Source organism: Marmota monax, unplaced genomic scaffold (genome assembly GCF_021218885.2).
Source record: "Marmota monax isolate L192 unplaced genomic scaffold, Marmota_monax_Labrador192_F-V1.1 WCK01_AAM20220418_F8-fsc00050, whole genome shotgun sequence".
NCBI classification, from domain to species: domain Eukaryota; kingdom Metazoa; phylum Chordata; class Mammalia; order Rodentia; family Sciuridae; genus Marmota; species Marmota monax.
Genome location: NW_026694552.1, coordinates 8,874,896 through 8,899,141, shown reverse-complemented (window position 1 = coordinate 8,899,141; position 24,246 = coordinate 8,874,896). Strand labels below are relative to the sequence as shown.

General features: G+C 39.4%; 1 protein-coding gene across 4 annotated transcripts in view; it reads left to right on the top strand.

Moving 5' to 3' along the window:
* Chrdl1 (chordin like 1) overlaps positions 1 to 23,618 on the top strand; it is a 109,298-nt gene extending 85,680 nt beyond the window's left edge. For 2 of the 4 annotated variants that reach the window (XM_046420882.2, XM_046420881.2), the window contains exons 8-12: positions 4,624 to 4,792; positions 8,299 to 8,493; positions 15,190 to 15,357; positions 17,588 to 17,677; positions 21,235 to 23,618. In XM_046420882.2, coding sequence (XP_046276838.1) covers positions 4,624 to 4,792; positions 8,299 to 8,493; positions 15,190 to 15,357; positions 17,588 to 17,677; positions 21,235 to 21,365 — 753 coding nt within the window. In that variant the 3' untranslated portion in view covers positions 21,366 to 23,618. Of the gene's footprint in view, positions 1 to 4,623; positions 4,793 to 8,298; positions 8,509 to 15,189; positions 15,358 to 17,587; positions 17,678 to 21,234 lie in introns of all 4 variants that reach the window. The other 2 variants (XM_046420880.2, XM_046420879.2) reach the window with 1 other exon arrangement.
* Positions 23,619 to 24,246: the final 628 nt, after the last annotated feature.

The window sequence follows — 24,246 nt, the reverse complement described above, 5'->3', positions numbered from 1 at the left end:
CTTTTCATTGATTTTAATGCACATTAGTTTGTCTCAAGTCAGAGAGAAATTCTTTAAATTTGGTATTTTCTTTTGCCCAGCCTAATGTAAAAAGATAAGAGAATCCTTTCTGAATATCCTTTGCAGGCTCAACTTCTTGCACTGGGGTAAAACAAAAAGGCAGCTCCCAAAACGTTTTGTCTATCCAGTAGACTGTTCCTATTTTATGGGGAATTATCAAAACCTCAGTTCTACAGAAACACAGCTGATTGGTTTATTTGGCTAAGTAGGCTGAAAACCATCAGGTTACCAAGTTTTATGAAGTGAATAGGAAGAGGAAGCAGTGGTTCAAATATGTCTCCTTTGTAAAAACCTGAAACCATTTTTGTTTTACTTCCAGGTCATAATTTTACATAAATTGGTCGTTATGCCACTGGACAAAGTGGGGTGTGTGTGTGTGTGTGTGTGTGTGTGTGTATGCGCATGTGCATGCTCATACGATGTGAGGAAGGAAAAGGAGGCAAGGAGTGGAAAGCTAAAACATGAAAGCAGGCATGATTTTCTTTTGCACAACAGCCAGACTGATTTTTGCCCCCAGTTAATTGCATTGAAATTTGCTATTCAAAAAGAAAAGGAGTTTGGAATAGAAACAACATAAAAGAGGTAAAAATCCAGGTCTCATCCACATTGTCAGAACAGTGGTTTAAGAAGAAAACTGGCCTAAGTGTCTTCCAGCCAGGGATTATTGTAGGTTAGTAGTGACTAGAATATAATACTTTTATGGCTATGTGGTTTAGAATACTTTCTGAAAACACTTTTTAAATTAAAGATTTTTCTTTTAAGATAACTATAGATTCACAGGCAATTGTAAGAGATAATACAGAGAGATCTGTATGCCCTTTGCCCACTTTTTACCCCAAGGTAACATCTTACAAATCTATAGTACAAAGTTACCACTGCAAAGGCCCTTTCTGGACTCAGATGTTCTCCTGTCTCTGACAAGAAAACCTTTACATCTTTTTAGAAATTACCTCATATATAAAAATTATACAAAAATAAAAATTATACATATACCATGTGATGTTTTGATACATATATACATTGTGTAATGTTTAAATCATGTTAAACATATCTAACTTCTCAAATATATATCATTTAGTAATTGTGAAAACATTCAATATCCTTTCTTCTAGGTTTTGAAAAAAAAGGTACATTATTGTTATCCCAGGGTTAGTTTTTCACTGAACTACATCCTCAGCCCTTTTTATTTTATTTTTTTATTTTGAGACAGGGTCTTGCAAAATTGATGAGGCTGGTCTCAACCTTGTGATCCTCCTGCCTTAGCCTCCCAGCATACTACTGTGCCCAGCCAAAACGTCTTTCTCTTATCCAACTGTAACTTAGTACTTACTGATCAAACTTAGTACTTATTAATTGATCTTTCTGCATCCTTCCCTGACCCATACTTTCCCAACTCTTATGTCTTAAACCGAGAAAAGTGAAGAAAAAAAATCCTGGGGAGCCTTTACAATGGAGGGTATTTTCCAACACCAGAAAATAACTGTTTTAGAGCCTATTTCAAAAACCTAAATTTTTTTTCAGTCTTTCAAGTCAGTAAACCAGACATACAAAAATATTGAGCAAAATACAACAAAGCATAGCTTGATGGTAATTTCTAATGAACTGATTTTGACCTGTTTTCTCAAGCAGCCTCTGCACGTTGCCTAATTGCAACCAACTTCTATGATAAGCCACAGTTTCACTTACAAATCCAAGGTATTTACGTCTTTCCTCCTTTACTCAAAGTTACAAAGTCAGAATGGCCCTCGATAAGACTTTTTCATTTGTATAGAAGAACAACTCAAAAAGAACCATTAAATCAAAACCACACACCATCACTACTCACCCCTGACCCCAAACAGAAAATCCATGTCAGTGATTCTCCATCTTGGCTTTAAATTAGAGACTCCTGAGGTTTATAGAAAAATCCTACTGTCCAGACCTCACTTCAGACTAGTTACTTCAGAGTCTCTGGAATTAGGATCCAGGTACTAGCATTTAAAAAAAAGTTTTATTAGTACATTATAATTAAACCTAATAGTTGTATTTATTATGCCATGTTCATACATAGACACCAGTATTTTTACAGCTTCTCAGGCAATTTTACTGTGCAGCCAAGTTGGAGAACCAGTGGTTATGAACACTATAGCTGAAAGAGCTCTATTTTGAAAAAAAGTTCTTTTTGGAGCAGCTTTTAGCCAAATGTTTGTGGACCATTCTTTCTCCACTTCCTCTTCCTCCTGTTCACCATCCTCTCTGCTTTCCCCCATTCTTACTCTCCTACCATTTCTAAAAACTCAACCTTCACTGTCATCCTGAATAAATTGCCTCTCTTCTCTGGCCTCAATTTCTCTACTTGCAAAACAAAATACAACAAGGTGAAACTGTGAGAGACTACTAGTCTACATCAGTGCCTCTGATAAAAATCCTTGAGATTTTTTTTTTTTTTGTCTCAAATCATTTTCCCACCCTACCAGTTCCTGGTGCTGAAGAACAGCTTTTCAATTTGTGCTCACCATTATGAATCAGAGAACTTCTTGTACTTGCAACTTTTCCTGGGTTAGTGACCTTCCCTCTAATTCTCTCCCTGTTGAACTCCTTTCTTTTAGCATCAGTCGGACACCCACCAGGCAAACTTTCTTTTCTGTGTTACTTTGGCAAAACTTTGAAAGGACAGAACGATCTGTAATGGCCTTTGTGGAATGTGAGTGATTATGGCAGAAAAAAAAAACATATGAGCCATTGTGGGAATGAGAAATATTTGCTCTGAAAATCCTATTCATGTGCATGATAACAAATTTTTGTAACATTTGATGTGTGTGAATTTTTATAACAATGCACCAGAATGAGTTCTTTTTAGATATAGATAATAATGTTCTTTTTCAAAAGGCTAGAAAAGGTCCACTTACTCTAGCTCCTGTTCACTCTTCCTTCCTCCTGCCAAGAGAGCAATATTAGTTCCCAAAGCTAAATTTGCAACATGTGTGTCTGTGGTACATAACTTTAATCATTTTTTAATGGATGGTGGGGTCAAAGGACCCCATAACTATCTTCCCAACATTCCCTGCTATTTCTATCACTAAATATAAGGATCTTCCCTTTTAATTGCCTATGAAAGATTTTTAAATAGGTTTTCCCCTCCTTCACTCATAACACAGTTAATGTTATTTATCTTAAAGGCTTTAAACCTTAAGATTCTATTCTTCTCCCATTGTATAATCCTGTACTCACAGCCTGCCACAACTCCTGGGAGAAGAGTAGGTAGCAGGATAGTGAGCTCACCATGTGTCTTGAACCCCTGATGAAAGAACAATGCTTGGAGCTTGGCATGGTGGCTCATGCCTGTAATCTCAGCAACTGGGGAGGCAGAGGATCACAAGTTCAAAGGCAGCCTCAACAACTTAGCAAGACCCTAAGCAACTTAGCAAGACCCTGTCTCTATATAAAACATAAAAAGGGCTGGGGATGTGGCTCAGTAGTAAAGTGCCCCTGGTTTCAGTCCCCCCACACACACACACACATACACACACATACACATACACAAACAAAGAATGTTTAGATTATTTATACTACAAGACTCTGAGCTTTCCTAAGGATCATAGTTTCTCTCTTTCAACAAGTATTGGATGACCACCTTCTAGATGGTAAACACCGTTCTAGGCACTGGAATTGCAGCAGTGAAAAAACAAAATCCTTGACTCTCTGGAGTTTGCATTGTAATCCTGTCTTGTGCTGTCTTTAAAATGGCCTGCTGTATGATCTTATGCCATTTTGCCTGTGTTTACAGTCTCAGTACATCTTATTAAGACTGTAGTTGATTCCCACCTTCTCCTCTCTAGTTTACCCTACACATAATCAGAGTTCAATGCTGTGAAACACAGTTGTAATCAAGTTATTTCTCTCATTAAAAAAAATTCCTTCAAATGGTTCCACACTCCCACCTCTATCGTTTACCAAATAAAGTCCTCACCCCTTCGCTTGTCATTTAAAGTCCTCCATGATCCGGCACCAACCCCCATTTGGAATGTTATCCTTCAGCTGTTCCCTTTTATGGACTCTATGTTCTCTGCTACACCTTCTCAACTTGGAAACCTCTGCCTGGAATTTTCCCCAGAAACTGCCTGTAAAAAGTCTACCCACCCGAAATGGCCCAGGTCACAAACCCTCCTGAGTAGCAGCTCTCTTTCTTCTCCTGATTTGCACAGCATTTTAGACTTCTCCTGTGCCCTTCATCACCTCTGCTGTGTGTTGTGGACTACTATCTTAACCCTGAAACTGGAAAATTTGAGAGTCTGAGGAGCAGGAAAGACACTTTTAGCCTTTTTGGTTGTTTTTTCTCTCAGGAATTTATTTCTGAATCTAGTCTGATCTTCTGCAAGGAAAGAGAAAAACCTCAGACATTGCCAGTGCTGCTTTCAGATGATCACATTCTCACTTCTGTTGGTATAGGGAAACATGCAGTTAAGATCTGAGTTCATCACTAAAAATCAGAATCATCAAATGTCATCTAATGTATCTAACTCAATCTGTGCCACTTCGTTGGAGGATTTTTTTTGTACAAAATGTGTTCTTATCATTTTATAGAGACATTCTTACCACCGCCCTCATCATGATCCTCCACCAAACCGACAGGCTGGAAGTTTGTCTCGCTTTCCAGGGGCTAGGAGTCACCGGGGAGCTCTTATGGATTCCCAGCAAGGATCAGGGACCATCGTGCAGATTGTCATCAATAACAAACACAAGCACGGACAAGGTAAGGGACCATCCTCCTTTTGTACTACAGCCACATATTTTTTTAAGGGCTGAAGCCGGTAAGGACCCTTTCTCCCACCAACAGCACATATTTGCATGTGGGTCACTCAGAAGTCTACAAAAGTGGTTGTGAACAAGTGACTCCAGGGTAATCTTTGGACTTCCCTCAATGCAGCTAAAGGAGTATGGACAAATTCCCTTTGTGCTTTTGAAACAGCACCCCCCATGCTTTCTCAGTTGCCTCCATGGATCATTTGAGAAAATTCCTGGGGTCTTCATTCAGTAGGGCACCCAACATTGAAAGTGCCAAACATTCTGAAGCTCTTATCCACACCTTAGAAATAGCCGTTCACACACCTCAGTGCAAACCAGATTCTCTTGGGTCTCTTGCTAAATATTCCAGGCCCCATGCTCAGAAATTCTGGTTCAATGTGGAGCATATGAGATTGTCTTGAGAAATGAGTAATTTAGGGAAAATCCAGAAACCACCTGGCTGAGCACCAGGACAACTGATCAGGTTAACACTGACCTACAGCCCACTCAACTGACCAAGTGATTGCAGCAAGCACCCACACACATGCACAGGGCCTGTTTTCTCCTTTACTGAATTATCTGGCCTCCACTGATCCAACCCCAGTAGCAGAGGTAGGAGGAGGAGAAATTCAATCAAACAATTGACTGCTTCTTACTTTTTTAGGCATCCTGTCAACCAGCTCTTCAAACTAACAGCTCAGCTGGTTCCTTTTTACCAAACCACAAACATGTTTTATTTCCTTTAAAGGAAAAACAAATGAAAGGCAGTTCTCTGAATGAGTTAAAGTAATAAATTATTAAACGAAATGATTGAATAACAGGGGTGAAAAACAATCCATTACAAAGAACCCCTACTATAAATCTCAACAATGCTCGTCAAGCCAAAGCTAGTTGATCACATCTGTTACTAGTTAGATGTAAATTTCAGATTACAGATAAAAATTAAATTGCTTTTGAAACCTACAGGCTTAAAAGAATAGTCTAAATAAGATTATTAATAAAATGGTGATGTATTAAAATAATTGGAAATATTTGCTATTGATCTGTGTTTGATTCAAAACTTAGTATGTTTATGTTCTAAAGCATTTTGATACCAGTTTATGAAATGAGGAGGAGTTAAGTAAAGATGCAGTTTTATTTTTCAATCCAAATTTCCCCTAGTAGATTTCATTTGCTTTGAAAGTATTTCAAAGCCTTAAAGCAAGTGTGGGGAAATGGACTTTAAAAATCCTAAATCCCATAATTTCCATAAGGCTTCTTCATTTTCAGGGTAAGGCTCATCCCTTGATTGTCTCTGTGTTCTATAAAAGCTCCAGCTGGTTTACATTTATTCATCTGTGCCCATTGACTTGGATGCAGCAGTTCTCTTCTGACCTTTCTGTTATAGTTCACTGGAGAATCACTTGTGTCCACCCCCAGCTCCCAACTCCCCAGCTGGATGATTGAAAATCATCTTGAGAATTTGTTGGTGGGGAGAAGGCTGGGTTTTCCTCTAGAGAACTGACCTCATCATATCCCACTGTTGAGTGTGGGCTCTTACCCAGTCTGGACTATTCCCTTACTCCACATGTTTAGAGGAGAGGGAACCTAGCTATATGATACTGAGAGGCCTTTCTTGCCTTGCTCCTCAGCATGGCTCACCCTTCTCCTTAGTCCTTTTGCTAACAATGTGGTCCTTTCAGATATATCTATTGGTTCCCTCTTGGAACCAAAGAGGAGAAGCAATAGTACTTCACCATTTTGAACTTGAATCCAGCCTAAATTTTCTTAAAGCATACTACATATGCACTTGCCCACATTACCTAGAAGGGAGTGTCACTCTCTGAGGAGAAACAAGAGGTGAGGGCACGCAAGAGAATAACACATCTGGTCTGGTTTTTTTTTGTTGTTGTTCTGTCTACAGCCTTAAGCCCCAGTTTAGGTACCAAGTCTCTATTCTGACTCATGTTGAGGTTCTTGGAAATCTTTACATGGATTGACCCCATAGAGTGCCCAGCATTCTAGCAGCTCTTGCAAAGGACAGTAAGAGGCAGCCAATATCATTCATATTTCTTAATGTGACCCAGTGGACTTGATGAGAAAGAAATAGCCCAGTGATTCATCCTGAGCTGTTGTCTTGCAGCCAAATCAGTCAATTCCTAGAAACGCCCCAAGTGGGCCTATTTCTCACCCCCCAACCCCACCCAAAGTGATACAACCCACCCTAGAGATGTTGTTGATTGGGATGCCGACAGGTCTCTCTTGGTGTGATGAGGTGATGGGAATAATGAAAAACATACTCAGACCCACTCACAGCTTGAAATCTCCACAATCTCAGCACTTTATAAAGGGGAGAGAACTCATTCTCAGAATTCCCCCATTCACAGACCTGTACAGTTTTTTTGTTCCCTGGGGCTTAAGTCCATGGCTTACCGTAGGAGCCTAATAAGTTTTAAGTTGATTCGCATGGAAGGATGCTCCTGTGACCCTTTCCATTCACGGGCACCTCAGATTGCAGCCCGGGTGTTTGGTCTTTCAAGGCCCTTCAGAAACAAACTATACTTCCCACTCAACAAATGCCAGAGTGATGAAGGATATCTGTGGAGCGGGCAGTAATTCACTGTAGCCAATCTCTACAGCCACTACAAGGAGGGAGACTGAGGAAATTTCCTGAAGCTTAGAGTCATAAAAAAACACCCCTTCACAAGTTATAGGCCCTTTCCCTTTCAGTCTTTTCTTAACAGCTGCCTTTCCACACCACAGAGTGGACAAGCAGCATTAAGCTCCATACCCACCCATATTGGTGGATCAGACTCTCATACTATTTGAAATTTTGAATGGATTGGCTTCAGGGTCTGGAAGAGACTGGCCCTTTGGGAACAGCAGTAGTTTTTGCATCTATCCTCCCTCATCAGCACATTTGCTTGGGAAATTTCATGCCTAAAAATGTATCAACTTGTGCCATAGAAATCTTCTATGGCACTGTAGATATTAATACCACATTCTACTGTAGACTCTTTAGCAGGTTCTCAGGATAGATAGAACTCCACTTTCACGTGTTCATTTATGTCTGCATTAAAAATATTCACTAGGGCTGGGGTTGTGGCTCAGCGGTAGATGCTCACCTAACACGTGTGAGGCCCTGGGTTCCATCCTCAGCACCACATAAAAATAAATATATAAAAGGAAGGTATTGTGTCCAACTACAACTAAAAAAATAAATATTTGAAAAATGTTCACTATCTGCCTATATGTATTAGGCCATTTGTGAGCATTCAAAGGCCACTGCAGATGAAGAACCTGGATAACTGATGATGGTAGAATGTGGCCCAAGCTGAGCTTTGGTCACACAGACTGCTCTGTAAATGTATCTCCATGCCCATGACAAGAACAAAGGATGCTCCATGTGTTAAGGAGTTTAGGCCTTGGGTTGCATGCCTAGGAACCCATCTTAGCTCCCTTGCCTTTAATTTTGAGTCCTATGTTCTCTTCCAGTGTGTGTTTCCAATGGAAAGACCTATTCTCATGGCGAGTCCTGGCATCCAAACCTCCGGGCATTTGGCATTGTGGAGTGTGTGTTGTGCACTTGTAATGTCACCAAGCAAGAGTGTAAGAAAATCCACTGCCCCAATCGATATCCCTGCAAGTATCCTCAAAAAATAGATGGAAAGTGCTGCAAGGTGTGTCCAGGTAAAAAGGCAAAAGGTGCGTTGGTTGGAGGCCCTGCCTTTGGTTGACTGAGATCCACACATAGTTCTTCTCAACTTTCATTGGGCATCAGAAACATAATTAACCTGTCATATAATTCTAATGATAATAGTTCTAGTAAGAATTAACTTCAATTGAGGGACTGATAAGATGATTACTTAGAAGAAATTTACTACTCTGAGATATACTGGGGATTTCCTCATGTCTACCACACCTCCCAGACAGCCCTAAGTGCTTTATTTACTCTTGCTTTTATAAATAGCAGAGAGTTTAGGTTATTATAATTGTTAGGAAAAACAGTAGAACCTCTTAATTTTATTACTGTTTAGCTCATCAAAGCACAGTCACATCCATTACACTTTTCAGGTAGGAGGAAATATAGATGAATTATAGTAGGAGACCAGGTTCAGCTTCAAACGTAAGTTATTGTGTAACTTTAAAAATGTGCCATATCCACTCCTGGCCTCATCAGCCTCATGTGAAAAGGTTAGAACAATTGATCTCTAGGATCCTTTCTTTTCTTTTTTGTGTTTGCATTTTCTTTTTATGAGACATAATATTTGTATTTATTTATGGGGCATACTATAACAATTTGATAGATGTATCAAATGTGTAATGGACAAATCAGGGTCATTGTCATTTTTACCCCCTCCAACGTTTATAATTTCTATGTATTGGAAACCTTTGGACTCTTCTAGTTATTTTGAAATACATCATAAATTGCTTTTAATTATGTATACTACTATGCTGTAGAACACCAGAACCAATTCCTCCTACCTGTATTTTGGCACCTATTATCTAACTGCTCTCTATCTCCCCTCTTGCCCTGTCTCCCAACACTAAAATCCTATAATTATATTATTTGCCTTTTAAAGACAAGGGAACTGAGGTGTACAAAGTGACTTCACCAAAGTCATGGAACTAATTGATATTAAAAACCAAGGCCCTGCTGGGTGCAGTGGTTCATGCCTGTAAACCCAGCTGCTGAGGAGGCTGAGGCAGGAGGATTGAGTTCAAAGCCAGCCTCAGCAACTTAGCAAGGCCCTAAGCAACTCTGTGAGATGCTGTCTCTAAATAAAAATATTAAAAGGGTTGGTGATGTGGATCAGTGGTTAAGCACCCCTGGGTTTAATCCCTGGTACCAACAAAACAAAACAAAAACCAAAGCCCACAATAAATTAATAAAAACAGATCACTATGTGTAAATGGTAGAAAGATCAGTAGAGGGAAGGGAGTAGGGGGTAGGGGAGTAGGGGGGAAGGGAGAGGAGTAGGGGGAAGGGGAGGGGAGAGAAGCATGGGGGAGGGGAGTAGGGGGGAGGGGAGGGAGTAGGGGGGAGGGGAGGGGAAGGAGAGATACTGGAATCTGAATTAGAACAAGATATATTCCATGTTTGTGTAATTAAGACAAAATGGATTCTACTGTCGTATGTAACTAAAACGAACCAATAAAAATAAATAACTAAAAAGTAAATCTGGCCAAGCTAAAAAACAAGCAAATAAACAAAAAGACCAAGGCCTGTAACTCAGGTCAACTTCAGCCGTATTGTCTTCTCCAGCAGAAAATGTTTACTAATTTTTTAAAAAGGCAAGGTAATTATTTAAATTGTGGTTTGTTTTAAAGACATGAGTTAAATAAAAACATAATCAGTAGTCCTGGCAATGACAACATATGAGATGAGTAATCAAGTATTCTAACTGTGGCTTGCCACTGGTCTCCTGTGTGATTGAGACCAAGTAACAACTTCTCTGAGCCTCAGTTTCCCTTTCTGCAAAATGAGAGGGTTAGAGCAGCTGATATCCTAGAGTCTGTTCAGTTCTAATATTCTACAGTCAATGAAGTAGCTACTCCCAGGCACATGAATTTCTCATTTCTCATGCCTTCTACAAATAAGTTGTATCAACACAGATGAGAAACCAAACATTTTTTTTTAATGTAGGCAGAGAGCTAAATCATTCATTCCTTCACTTTAGGCAATCCCTCTTTACTAACAGGCAAACATGCACTTAGTCGATGTGTATTAATGAAGCATTTTCATGTGGGCCAGCGGTGCCCAAACTTGTCTTCACATTGGAATCCCCCAAGAGCTTCTAAAAATACCTGTGTCCCATCCCCAGAGATTATGATTTAATCAATTTGATGTGTGTCTTGGGCTTTGGAAATTTTTAAAGATCCCCAGGTAATATTAACGCGCAGACAATTTGGGAACTACACTCCAAGTGTGGCTGGTAGATCAGCAGTACCTGAGAGCCAGTTACAAGTGCAGACCTACTACAACAGAATTGGCATTTTAACAAGATCCCCAGTTGATTTTAATTTACTGTATGTTAAACTTTGAGATGCTGATTTAAGGCACAAACAAAATCTTCCTCAATATAATGACCCCAATCTTCCAGAGTAAATGGGGCATGGAATGGATAGGAAGGATAAGAACTAACTGACATAGAGTAGAAAGAAGGGATAAGAATTCATGAAATGTATTTATTAGGGGGAGAGAGAGAAACCTCATTCTAAGGATGATATGGATATTGAGGTCATCCAGCTATGGTGATCTGTTATGACTTCCACATCTGTGGTCTCACTGGATCTCCAAATCTTTAGCATCATCTTTGTAGTTCCACCAACATAATTTTCTGTCAAGGGTCTAACATCTATAGTTTAAATAGTAATAGAAGCTACTTCAGACAAAATATAATAGTTACCCAAATACCCAAGATAAAATAAACCCTCTTGCTATATAATATTCCAATTGAATCTCAGACCTCCAGACCAAATCACATTTCACTGTGTGCTTAGGATTTTATTGATGTTGGTGATTCAAACAAAAAGGAAAAGAACTTAAAAGTTGTGAGAACAGTATACAAAGTAGGCATTAATTTTCAAATAGTTTTCCTCTCAGGTTTGTAATGTTTACTAAAATATTTGGATAAGCATTTCCACTCCCAGGTGTCCTCTGAAAATAATCAGAGATACACAAAAATATACAAAGAAGGATTTGAAAAATTGGAAATAATCTGTAAATCCACCATCATGGGAATGTTGAAATTATGGTGTAGTTGTACTATGTAGTATTAAATAGCCATTAAAAATAATTGTACACCAAGAATTGATGGCATGGAAAGTTATTTGCCATATGTTAAGTACAAAAAGCAAGCTACAAAAGTGTTTAGTATGGTCACACATTTTTGTGTTAAAAAGAAAGTATATGCATATATATGCTTAGATTATATTTATATATAAATAAATATGCTCATATATGCTTAGACTTTTTAAACTGGAAGGTAATGTGGCAGAATGTTTACACTGGTCATTTGTGGGTAACTTAATTATGGGTAATTCTTATTTCTTTTTTTGTTTGTATTTTCTAAATTTTCAGTAGTAAATGTGTAATATTTCTAAATTCGAAAAGATAATGGAAGTCATTACTTTAAAAACTGCCCTGCACTTTCCTGTGTACATATATGAATATACCACAGTGAATCTCACCTTCGTGTATATTCACAAGGCACTACCTTAAAAATAAATAAATAGATAGATAGATAGATATCAGAAAGATCAGCAGAGTAGAGACAAGGGAATAGGGGAGGGAGGAGGAGAGGGAAACTGGAACTACTATGGACTGAATGAGAGCAAATTATATTCCATGCACTTATATTTTTTATATGTCAAAACAAATTCTATTATTATGTATTACTAAAAAGTACCAATAATTTTTTTTTTAAATGATCAATAGACATTGAAAAACCTGGCCTGCAAAATGCTAGTGGGCAATATATTGAAAAATCTGATTGACTAAACCAGTTTCTCTAAAAGGCCTGCTTTTCCTATTTCCTATCCTGATCAGATGTGTGGAGATAGATTGACTTGGCAACATGGAAGGAGAGAATTTCTGTCCCATTCTGGGTGATGTATTTCTCCCTGGGCCAGACATGATTGTCTCCAGGTTGAATCATCCCTGCTAGTCACGTTGTCCCAGTAACATGACATAGGGCATCTGTTCCAGGTACTCAGCAACTACAGAACACCAACGGATGTGCCTCTCTGTATACATCTGATCTAGACATATGTGCTAAGTGCCTACTGTGTGCAAAAAAAAAAAAACTTATATACACTGAGGGAAGAGACGATTCTCACTTTCTAGTGGAGAAGACAGTGAACCCAAATCAATAAAATAATTTTTGGTTGTGATGAAGCACTGTGAAAAAAATCCAAATGGGATAAGGACTGATAGTGACTGTGGTAGGAAGCACTTTCCAAAGACTGATTTCTCTAAAAAGATAATATTTGAGTAGAGTCCTCTATGATGTGAAGAGATGAGAAATGGGAAATTCACGACATTGTGAGCCTCTTTAAAAAATGACAATAGAGGAAAAAGAACAAGGGAGTGAAGAGGGAAGAAGATCTAAGGAAAAAGAAGTGTGTATTCAGTTATATTGATAAAGTAATAGAGAAATAAAATTCACTAATAATCCAGCCAAAAGTTTAATTGCAACAACTGATTGCAGACTCTACCAGTAATGAACAAGGACCAAAATAAAAGGATGTATCTTACCTGTCTCTCTTCCCTTTACTCTGGGAGAAGCTGGCCTTGCCTTGCACATCAGTGGTCACCTACAGGGTTGGGTAAGACTTCAACTTCCTGAAGGTTCCTCAACTCACCTCTCACATACGTTATGCCACCCTGATACCTGAAAGTCCCTATATACTCCTTTTGCATTTTGGCATAAAATGCCCCATTGTGACTTCAAACTTACCTGAACTGAGTTCACATATTTTCTTCATCAGTCGTCACCACTTCCATAAGGAATGGTTTATTAATTTCATAGTTCTAGAGGGTTCCTGACAAGAGCATTCGTACAGGAAATGGGAATCGTCAGAAGTGACGTCAAATGTGGCATGCCTGGCATAAGGAAATAAAAGTAAGGTGAGCATGCAGTGGTCAGAAAGCACCTTCAAGTAAGAGTATGGAAAGTGGAAGATGTTGCTGAATAGGTCCTTCTAAAGACAAATTTTGCTTCCTTTAGTATTTTCAAGTGCCAGCCAGGGCTGAGTCACTAATGGCTTTTGTTGTTTGTAGATCTCTTTGGTCTAATAAATTCAGCTCTTGGAGGGGAGAGGGTGGTGATGTAGAAGGACTCTTCAGTATACTGCAAGGACTTTGAGCATATTACAGGTATTTCCAGTGACATCATGAATTTCATACATCAGTGATAGCCATAGCCAATATTAAGCCAATGATATGAGCAAAGTTTAACAAATGAACTTATCTTTTGTTCTAAAGGTGATAGTTGTACACATACAAGTCCCTGTAAACTCAGTGACCTCCTCCCTCCACCCATTTGGAAAGTGCTAGCAAACATCCTTTAATTGCTTAACATATCACCAAAAAGACTGGGCTGCCAAGTAATTAAATAGCTGAAAAGAAAGACAAAAGGAGAAAGGAAGCTGGATTCTGAGATAATCCACAAATTGAGTAATCCAACCTGGAATTGTCAAGAAAAGATGATAGTTTTGTCCTTACAGTGCCAAATGGTGGTGGGGGTGGGAAAGCTAATCAGGTCAGCAAGAGACATACAATAGCAATTTGATTACAACTTCTCGTCCAAATGTGTCTGATTGGCTGACAGTGAGTCTCCCCAATTAGAGTCACAGCTCCAAAGCACTCAACACTCAGCAGGTTCATCCTCGACAATTCAGACATTCTTACAGATGGCTTCTGCACATACTCAAAGTTTTCAGGGTGTCTAAGGCTTCTCTTTGTTGTTCCTGATTTGAGTGTACACTTTAAATACACAGCTGAAGAGGGTGCTGATTACGAAGCTAGCAAAGAAACTTAACTCACTGATAACCAACCAGGAGGAACTTTTGGGGGAAGAGGGCTGAGGTAGGGGAGGGTGAAGTAGAATGGGGACATATTAGGGGGCTGGCACCTTTATGCCTGGGAGCTAAAATCCAGCAGTTTAGTTTACACGTGAAATGATCCATAGTTGAGGGATTTGATCAATTTTTTGTGTCTCCTAACCATTCATTTGGCATAGCATGCATATGACTAATCTGACATCTAGGTTTTGGCACTAGTGTTGATCCGGTATTATCATTCCCCTTACAAACAAATCAAAGAGCATTCAGAAATGTCAAGCCAATTTGGATAGATCCGTTGGGCAAGTATATGCACATAAATGAGTGTCATGAATGTTTTCTACGTAAATGATGTCAGGGAAGTTAACCAAGGCCCTCTGTCTGCCCATTCCCTGGGCCTCTCTTGGCAGCACTGGGCTGGACAGAGAATTATCCTGATCCAGTATGGAAAATCCTATGTTCCCTTTAGTGCCAAAGATATTTATACCTGGCTATATTCTTTTTCCTCATAAAAGTCCGTTTCTCAAGGATGATGGTAAGGAGATCCAGTTTAGCTGGTGGGCCAGTGTTCTATACAACTATGGATTCTGTCATCATGTGGATTTCAATCAATAGCTGCGTGCTGCTTTCTGATTTGGTGATTGCTAAAGGGTAGCCTGAGCTAATAAAATATGAGTGGAATCTGTCTCTGTAAAAATGTTCTTGTTGATTATCTAAGGTGTTATAGCTAACAGTGAGATAGGTAAATGCACAAGTTCACTTTGAGTTTTAGAAACCCATGATAAAACTCTACTTTTTCTACTTGCTCCCTAATTCCAGAAGAACTTCCAGGCCAAAACTTTGACAGCAAAGGATACTTTTGTGGAGAAGAAACAATGCCTGTGTATGAGTCTGTGTTCATGGAGGATGGGGAGACTACCAGAAAAATAGCACTGGAAACAGAGAGACCACCTCAGGTAGAGGTCCATGTTTGGACCATTCGAAAGGGTGAGCAAGATAACATTATTTTTTTGTCTTTGTAAGATGGGGGCAGAGAAGGAAGGAAAGACTCATCTTAATTTTGCTTCAACATGTTTCTCTGTTTGAATCAGAAGTTTTTCTGATTACTTAGAAACTGACATGTCTAACACAGTTGTCATTATGGCTTTTCATATTTAACCATGGTCTGTGCTAAAGATTAGTATTAATATTAACCCTTGCTGTTCCTATGGTCTTTCTCATGCCACCAAAAGCTGAAGGAGTGAGTCTTAATCCTGGCTGAATATCAGAATCATCTGGGCAAGTTTTTCGATTTTGCTTTGTTTTAATATCAAATATCCGGGCTCTACCCCAAGAGTCTGATTAGTTGGTCTTGGTAGCGCCTGGGCATCAGTGTTTGTTCTTCCAGCTCCACACGTGATTCTAATCTGTAGCCAGGATTGCAAACTACCAAACTGTGCTCTGCTTCTCCAATACAAAGCTTAACAAACAGGAAACCCATTTATTCAGTGTGAAGCTAAGTCCCTAGAACTATGTTGTATGTTCTGGGGTATGAAATTAAAAACATCATCACTGACTTGACAAGATTATAGACTCTATGGAGAAACAATCCCAGTCATGATGTCCAGTTCTTTTTCTGATTACTCACAGTGACAACCATAACAAGCCACATTCTATTCACTGAGATCCTACAGCTCTTCACACCATTCTATAGGTATAAGGCTGGTATTGATCTAGTCTGGTCAACTTTTCCAGGAATCCAAGTGTAAAAAATTATACACAAGTGTTGGAAAATTTTACACATCCTCCTGCTACTGGCTCCCATTTAAAGCTTGAAAGTGCTCAACCTTTGGTGTGCTTCAGCATCATTCAGAGAGCTGTTTTAAATGCAGCTATCTGGCCCTATCCCGGAGGTGCATATTCAGCAGTCCTTAGGTAGGACCTAAATATTTACATGTTTAAAACATAGCCTGATGATTATAATGCAGGTGACACTTGAACCACACTTTCAGGAATACTGCTTGCATACTTTTTTAAAAAAGGGGATTTTTTTCTCTCCCTTTTCATAACAGCCTTTGTTTCTCTGAAGAGTATGTTCTTCCTCACCCCTTAGAAAATAAATATGCTAGGGCTGGGGATGTGGCTCAAGTGGTACGCTCGTCTGGTATGCATGCGGCCCAGGTTCGACCCTCAGCACCACATACAAAGATGTTGTGTCCGCCGAAAACTAAAAAATAAATATTAAAAAAAAAACTTAAAAAAAGAAAAGAAAAGAAATATGCTAGAATGCACGTGCTTTTTTGGCCATTTTTATTTTGGCTTTATACTTAGGCATGTCAATTTTTCCATCTTTAACTCCATAGTGGGTCTATAACTGGTCATCTAGGCACTGGTCTATTGGCTTCCCCAGCAGTAGGCCCAGTATTTGTCACCTCATATTTCTCTCCCCACTAAGATATGTGGATGGTTTGCAACTCTCTAGTGTAGCATCTAAATAGCCTCCTGTTCACAGTGCTGGGTCATCAAGGTCTGTGTTGGTGATCAGAGAAAAACTCAGACTTAATCTCATTTGCCCCCTGTAGACCTCTTGAGGATTTATTTAAGTGGGCTAGGGACATGTTGCTGCTTAACTAATAAGCAGTTTTCATTTATTTACCTATTATTCTGATTAAAGCTACCCAGGCCAGGTTGAGACTGCAGATTACTCTATTTTAACTCTCCCTATTACTTTTAATAAAGAAAGGCTAAAGGAGCTGTGAATATTTCCCAAAGATAAATGTGCTCTTCAGTGAGTTCAGGAACAGGCATGGCTTCTCCATCTATACAAATAACCTGCCTGCTATCCTACTGTTGGCTCTCATTGTTTAGCCAGGAGGGCAGCCCAGTGGTTTGGCATAAATATAGTAGTCTACCCAGATTTGGGGCAAAGGCAGAATTTCTAATACTGCCTTTGGCTGCAGAAGCTCCAACCAGCACCCATGCTTGATTCCATGTGGCTTTCCCTAGGAGGAGGTCCTGTGGTCAACAACACTATCTCCCTTATCTCCATTCCCTAGAGAAGCCAAGTAGAGGCCAGTGAGCCAAGGAAACAAATGGAGTCAATTATAACCTTTGAGCCATCCAAGTTCCTGGTTAAGCACATTACACAGCCTAGCTCGATACTCCTAAGCCCCAGTAATGAGATGATATGCTCATAGAGAGTGCCTGACCACCTGCCCTACTTTGTGCTCGGCCCCAGGCATTCTACAGCACTTCCACATTGAGAAGATCTCCAAAAGGATGTTTGAGGAGCTCCATCATTTCAAGCTGGTGACCAGGACAACCATGAGTAAGTGGTACCTCTCTTTATTCCTCCCTGAAAAATGCATCCAGCTTTTCACTATAGTATAGCTACAACTGTAGTCCCTCTGTGTTCCCAGTGAACATTAACAATGTGCAGTATTAAAATTATAGGATGCTCAATTTCTTCCCTGGGGGACTTATAAGCAAATAAGATTTCTGAATGTGAACTGAAAAGCTTGGACATGATGAATACAAACCCAGATGTAGTGTGAGTATAAGCTACCTCAGGTCAAGCATCCCTGAATGTCTTTTATAAAACTGCTAAACCCAAAGTCTCAAGAGGGTTGGAGAAAGCCTCCCAATATTCCAGGTCTGGTATAATTGTGAACAGTTCACATCTGGAAGGTTATGTTCCCTAGTGGTGGAGATGAGAGGAAAAAAGGAATGTATATCAATTCCTGTGTTGTATCGAAGCTCTTTGACTTCTTCAGAAATGTCCCTGGGTGGTCATGTTTCTTTAAAAGCATTCAGGCATTCAAACATGCTTGCAACTCTCCCACTTTCTACACTAGATGGAGCCTAGGGACTAGATACTGCTAGGCATTGGGGAGGTGGGGTGGGGAGCACATCTAATGGAATAAAAGGCACAAAATTTCTATCCACAGGGAATTCTAATGGGCGAGACAGAACATGAAAATGCCTTCATGAATTAGTATAGTTCTGAGGAGTTAAATACCTAAGTGCTCAGGGGAATCTGCAAAGAACAATGAGATGAGAGCCAGGTGGGAAGACTTGGGGAGGAGGTGTGTTTTGAAAGAGAAGGGTGTGACTGGGCACCAGGTCAAGAAATCAGTCCAGGAAGAGGGTGCAGCCTAAGAGAAGCCTCAGACAGGAGCAAACAAGAAATGTGGGTGGGGGTGAGGAACAATCACAAAGCCACATAGGGTGCACTGAAAGATGAGAAGAATTGGTAGGAAGTAGTAGGCCTAGAAGAAGCCAGTGAAAAGTTCACAGGTAGGACAGGTAACTGAGGGAGTTGCCACAAAGTATACACAGCCGAGTGGTATCAAAATGGTGCTTTGGAAAGATGTCTCTGGGCTTTTGGATAGATTCATTAAGCCCCTATTTTGATGAAGCCAGATTTAGAAGTGTTCAATTTTCTGTGCTAAGAAGTTAGACTTGATCTACAGGCCAAAGAACCCCCATGGAAGCACTTAAGCAAGTGAATGTGTTCAGATCTGTTTTTTAGGCAGAGGTCCTTGATGTTGGAGTGAGAAGTGAACTATTAGTGAATGAGCTGGCAACAGTCTGAATTAGGAACTATGATTCTTTCTGAATTTGGTGAGACAGGGGAGGAGAGCTTCCTATGAGGGGCATTTCTGAGGTTAAATCAACAAGATAAGTGTCAAAGAGAGAAGTGACTCCAATATTATCAACTCCGTAGACTTAGAGAATAGTAATTCCATGTACCCATAGGAAACTCTTAAGAATAGCAGGTATTAAGTAGAAAAGATAGAGAGTATGTGTGTTTCACTTGGAAGATACGAATTTCATTATCATTATCATTATTATTAGAGTCCATATACAGGCTATATTATAGCTAAACTCTTGTGTCTATATTTTAAAGATTTTATTAGTACATAATAATTATATAGAAGAGTGGGATTCATTGTGGCATACAAACTATATGCACATAACAATCAGTCAGTTTCATTTCCCAGTTCCTCCACTTTCCTTCCACTCCTCCCTCCACTTGATCCCCTTCCTCTACTTTACTGGTCTTCTATCTTCATGAAATTCCATTTTCCTCCCCAGCTTTGACATATGATAGAAAACATATGACCCTTGACTTTCTGAGTCTGGGTTATTTCATTTAACCTGATGCTCTCTACTTCCATCCATTTCCTGCAAATGACATAACTTCATTCTTCTTTATGGCTGAGTAAAACTCCATTGGGCATACACACCACATTTTCTTTATCCATTCATGTATTGACGGGCATCTGGCTGGTTGCATAACTTGGTTATTGTGAATTGCACTGCTATAAACATTGATGCGTTTATATCACTATAGTATGCTGAATTTAGTTCTTTTGGACAAATGCCAAGGAATAGTACAGCTAGGTCATATGGAGTGTTTCCATTCATAGGTTTTTTTTTTTTAATCTCCATACTAATTTCCATAGTGACTGTACTAATTTAAATTCCCATCAATTGGAACATGTTTAAATTAAGATGCTTGAGGATCATCTGAAAACAGTTATTTAATAGGTAGCTGGAAATAGAGTTAATTAAGTCCAAAGTCTTCTGCTGGACTGATAGAAATTTAAATGAATAGTATAAAAATTTGAATGAAAGTGGTGGGAGTCCTTACATGTGTGTAAGGAGTAAAGGAGGCACAGTCTAGCATCCGAGGATCAATGATGTGACTTTGGAAATTACCATTTAATTTCAAAGAATGTATTTAAGTACCTAGCAAGGTACTGTACTCGGCTCCAGGGGACTTAAAAGATGATTTAGCAATTAGGATTTAGAATGTACAATGGAGGTAGATAGTATTTGCTTCAAACTGTATGCATCTAAAGGAAACAGATATTGAGATGATTCTATGGGGTCACCTGGGAACAAAGAAAAATAAACCAAACTCCTTTACAGTGGGCACTTAGCAGAGCCTGGTTGCTTGCCTAGACCTTCTTTTTCTCTTCTAACTTCCCATTGAATCAGAGAGAATTGGGAAAAGTGAGGAATCCAAGAGAGAAAGGATAAAAGACGACATCAGGTCTCAAGTGGAGGAAGTCATGTTCAATTGTAGCTAAGGAAAGCAAGAGTTTCACAATAGGTTTGGGGTTAAGAGGAGCTTTCTGACCTTGGATTAGGGATTCTCCAGGATCATCCCCATAATCATAATAAGAAGAATGAAGAGAATTTCCAGAGTGGGCAGAGACAACGGGAATGAAGGGATATAGCTGAGTTTACTTAAAGTAGAAAGGGATATGGGGACATGAGAATGAAACACTGTAAGGAGCCAAGAGACAGAATTTAAAGAGGTTGAGGAATTACAAAGAACAACACGTGAATATGAAGGAAGTAGAAGTGAAAGGCTTTTGACAAAAACATTTCAGGAATAAAGAAAAGGTTGGTAAATAATCCAGTAATCCACAACAGTATGTAAGGTCCCTAAGATTAAGCAAGGCACTAGTAATGTAGTAGGTATTATTTTTCCACGGTGCCTTTTCTGACCTGGTGCCAAATGAACCTCCTAAATAGCTAACAGATAGTAGAGCATTTGCAAATGCTAAATATACTATAAATATTCCCTCTAAAATTCTTAGGTTTTACTCTTAAGGAGGCATTTATGTATTATTCTTGGGATTCTTACAAATGCCATGTGTTGAAGTAAAAATTTCATGCCTTGTTTTCCATATCTGCTCCCAGAAAGGTATTTTGGGGACCATTTTTGCTGATACTACCTGCTGTTTGTATGTTTGTGTTTCAGATTTCCTGGTGGGTCCATGAGTAGGATGGGGGTGTGTATTGGTTCTATTCTAAATTTGCTGTGCTCTGCTCTTACCGTCTCTTGGACATTGTGTGTTTGCCTTTTAGGCCAGTGGAAGATATTCACCGAAGGAGAAGCTCAGATCAGCCAGATGTGTTCAAGTCGTGTGTGCAGAACAGAACTTGAAGATTTGGTCAAGGTTCTGTACTTGGAGAAGTCTGAAAAGGGCCACTGTTAGGTGAGACAGACAGTATTTGATAGGGTCAAGCAAGACAACCCAAGCTGCAGCTGGACTGCCGGCTTATTTTGCTTAAGTCAACAGTGCCCTCAAACCCCAAACTCAGATGCAGTCAATTATTCATGCCATGCACAGCATAACTTGCTCCTTTATGTGAAGTGTTGTGTCAGCCCTTAAACATCTTCTCTAAAGAGACTCAAAGAGTCTTGAATGATTAATGGGAGGAGCGGAGATTGAAGATCACACTGCAGCTCTAGTTTCTTGGAGAATCACATTTCTTTGCAGGTTAAAGAGCTAACAAAACCCTAGGGTTTCTATCTAGAAAGTTATTCAAATGAAAGAAAGAGAAGGGAATTGCTTAGTAGAAGTTCTGGAGTTTAGATCAATTATTTGTATGAAATTATAATCCTTGAATCTCAGAATGTCTTTTGTTCTTTATAAAAACATTACGTCCCATACTCACAGGCATGAACACATACATATTACAACCACACGCATGTGAAATTACAGTGTCCACTCTGAGGCAAAGCCAGCCTAGACTCTGCCCTTCTTTCCTTAGTCTGGCTCTGAAGTACCTTGGAGAGTGTTGGTACCCATGGAGAACAAAAAAGAATTGGAAGAAAAAGGCTCTGCCTCTAGGCCTTTGAGGTGGCCATTGAAGTCACCAACAATAGTGGCAAGGTGAAGAATAAGAGCACTATGTCATGGCCTTAATCACTTTGAAGTGATAAATAAATTTTCCCTAATGATATACTTTCTCTTTTCTCCCTGAGCATATGGAGTCTCCATAAAGAAGCTAGAATTAGGTAAAATTGCCAGAAACTAAATCAATATAAGACAAAGCAATTGTTGAAGAAAGGAATTGATAATAATAAAATAGGTCATTTTTGTTTTCACAGCAATAAAACTCACCCACTAATAGAGTGATACTAATTTTCTTAAGGCCATAGTTGTCTAGCCAGAAAATTGAGGTGGAGTTATTAAGTTGTAGAAGCTCCTTAAAAGGGAAGTTACAGGAGTTTATTTTTTACTTTGCAAAGAGGCTCAACCCTCATGAGCTTCTGAATGCTGGTTCTTCAGTTAAGAGAGTTGAGTTATTGTGCATTTGGGGAGCTGAGAATTCTGATAAAGATCTTTAGATTAAACCCTCCTATCATCCTTGCCTTATCTACTAAGGAGAGTGGATTTGAATTGAGGATTCTAGGGAAGGCTACTCCTAAAATGTCTATTTGCAGTCCAATACCAGAACATAAATTATCCATTCGGAGATTCAGCTTTAGAAATCATCTTTCTGGGAAACGTAAATTTTTCACAGCAAGGATCTCAAGCTGTCCCTCTGGATTTGTCTCCTCTAAGGAACATGAATGAACTCTAGTGAGTACTTTGAAATATTAAAGACCAAGAAATCCCATTATTTCCTATTCCATGGCATAGGAGAGATAATGTTTTCCTTAGTGTTTTGACACTGGTAGGGTAAAACATAAAAGGTCCAGTCTTGATGGCATCCTGGCATAACAGTCAGTCCTCATAAGAGATGCAAGGGCCCTGTGACCAGGACTTCATAGAACAAGCCCTTACCAAGCCCATCACACACATTCCCCTTAGGAATGGGAAGTAGGGCGTCCTGGGCTGAAATGCCCCACACAATATTGTGTGTGTCTGGTGGGGGAAGGGGTGGTTAGGCAGCCATTGTCTCTCTCCGAGGTGGCAGTGTTTCGATAGCATGGAGGCCAGTAACCAGATCCTAAAGAAAAGTGGTGATTTCCCTTCTAGATGATTCCCCCTACAGCCTTCCCACCCAGATATTCTCTGAAAGCTCAGCCTTAAGGGAACACCAGAGAGCTTCCCTAGATAGGCTCCCAGTGCTGGGACACACCTTTCCAAAGTGCTGTGGGAAGCATGAGCTGGGAGCTGTGTTAAGTCAACTTAGAAACCCCAGTATTTGGTGTTGTGTAGGGAGTAGGACATAGAAAAAGGGGAGAAAAGAGGCCAGCTGTAGTTAGTAGAGAAGAATGGATGTGGTTCTTCTTGTGTATTTATTTGTATCATAAACCCTTGGAACAACAAAGACCATAAGCACCATCTTGCAGTTTAGCCACTTTCTAGTTAACTCATGTAAACAAGTAAAGAGTAACATAACAGTATTACCCTTACAGTCTTCTCACAGGACATGTACCTGAATATGGTACTTATTTATGTAGTCACTGTATTTCTGGATTTTTAAATTAATAAAATTTTAATTTTGAAAAGTCATCTGCCGGCAAGTCTTGTGAGTAATTGACTTTCTGACCTGGGACTGGGTAACATGTGATGGGTAAGCCTGGTGGTTTTACAGTCCTCTTGATACCCCTCTCATACCATAGCATAGAGGTTAACAGTGTGAACTTTGCAGTCAGGCTACCTGGATCTTTCAGCCAGTTCTTCACTTGCCGACTGTTTGCCAGTCTCCCCAACTGGAAAATGGGATAATAGTAGTACCATTACCCTTTGCTTGCAAAGTTATAGTGAGTTCTACTTTAGTCAACACATATAAAGTGATTAGAATGGTGTCTGGTACATAATGAGCATTCGTTAATGATCATAGATATTCAAGGATAGCATGAAATTGAAATTTGACCATTTCCCTTTATGCTGTTGACATGTATTCAAAAAGGAACTCAATATTGGTCCTCTGCTAGTCATTTTTATACAAAAAATGTGTATAAAGAGGAGGGGAAGAGTTTTGTCATGCATGTTGATGCAGACTAAATTCCCTCAAACCTCCAATATCAGGTAAATGTGACCGATGACAGAAATCAAACTATGAGAGTGCTTCAAGAGAGGACTCAAATGTATCAACTCCTACTGAGATGTTGAATAATATAAGGACATATACGGACAC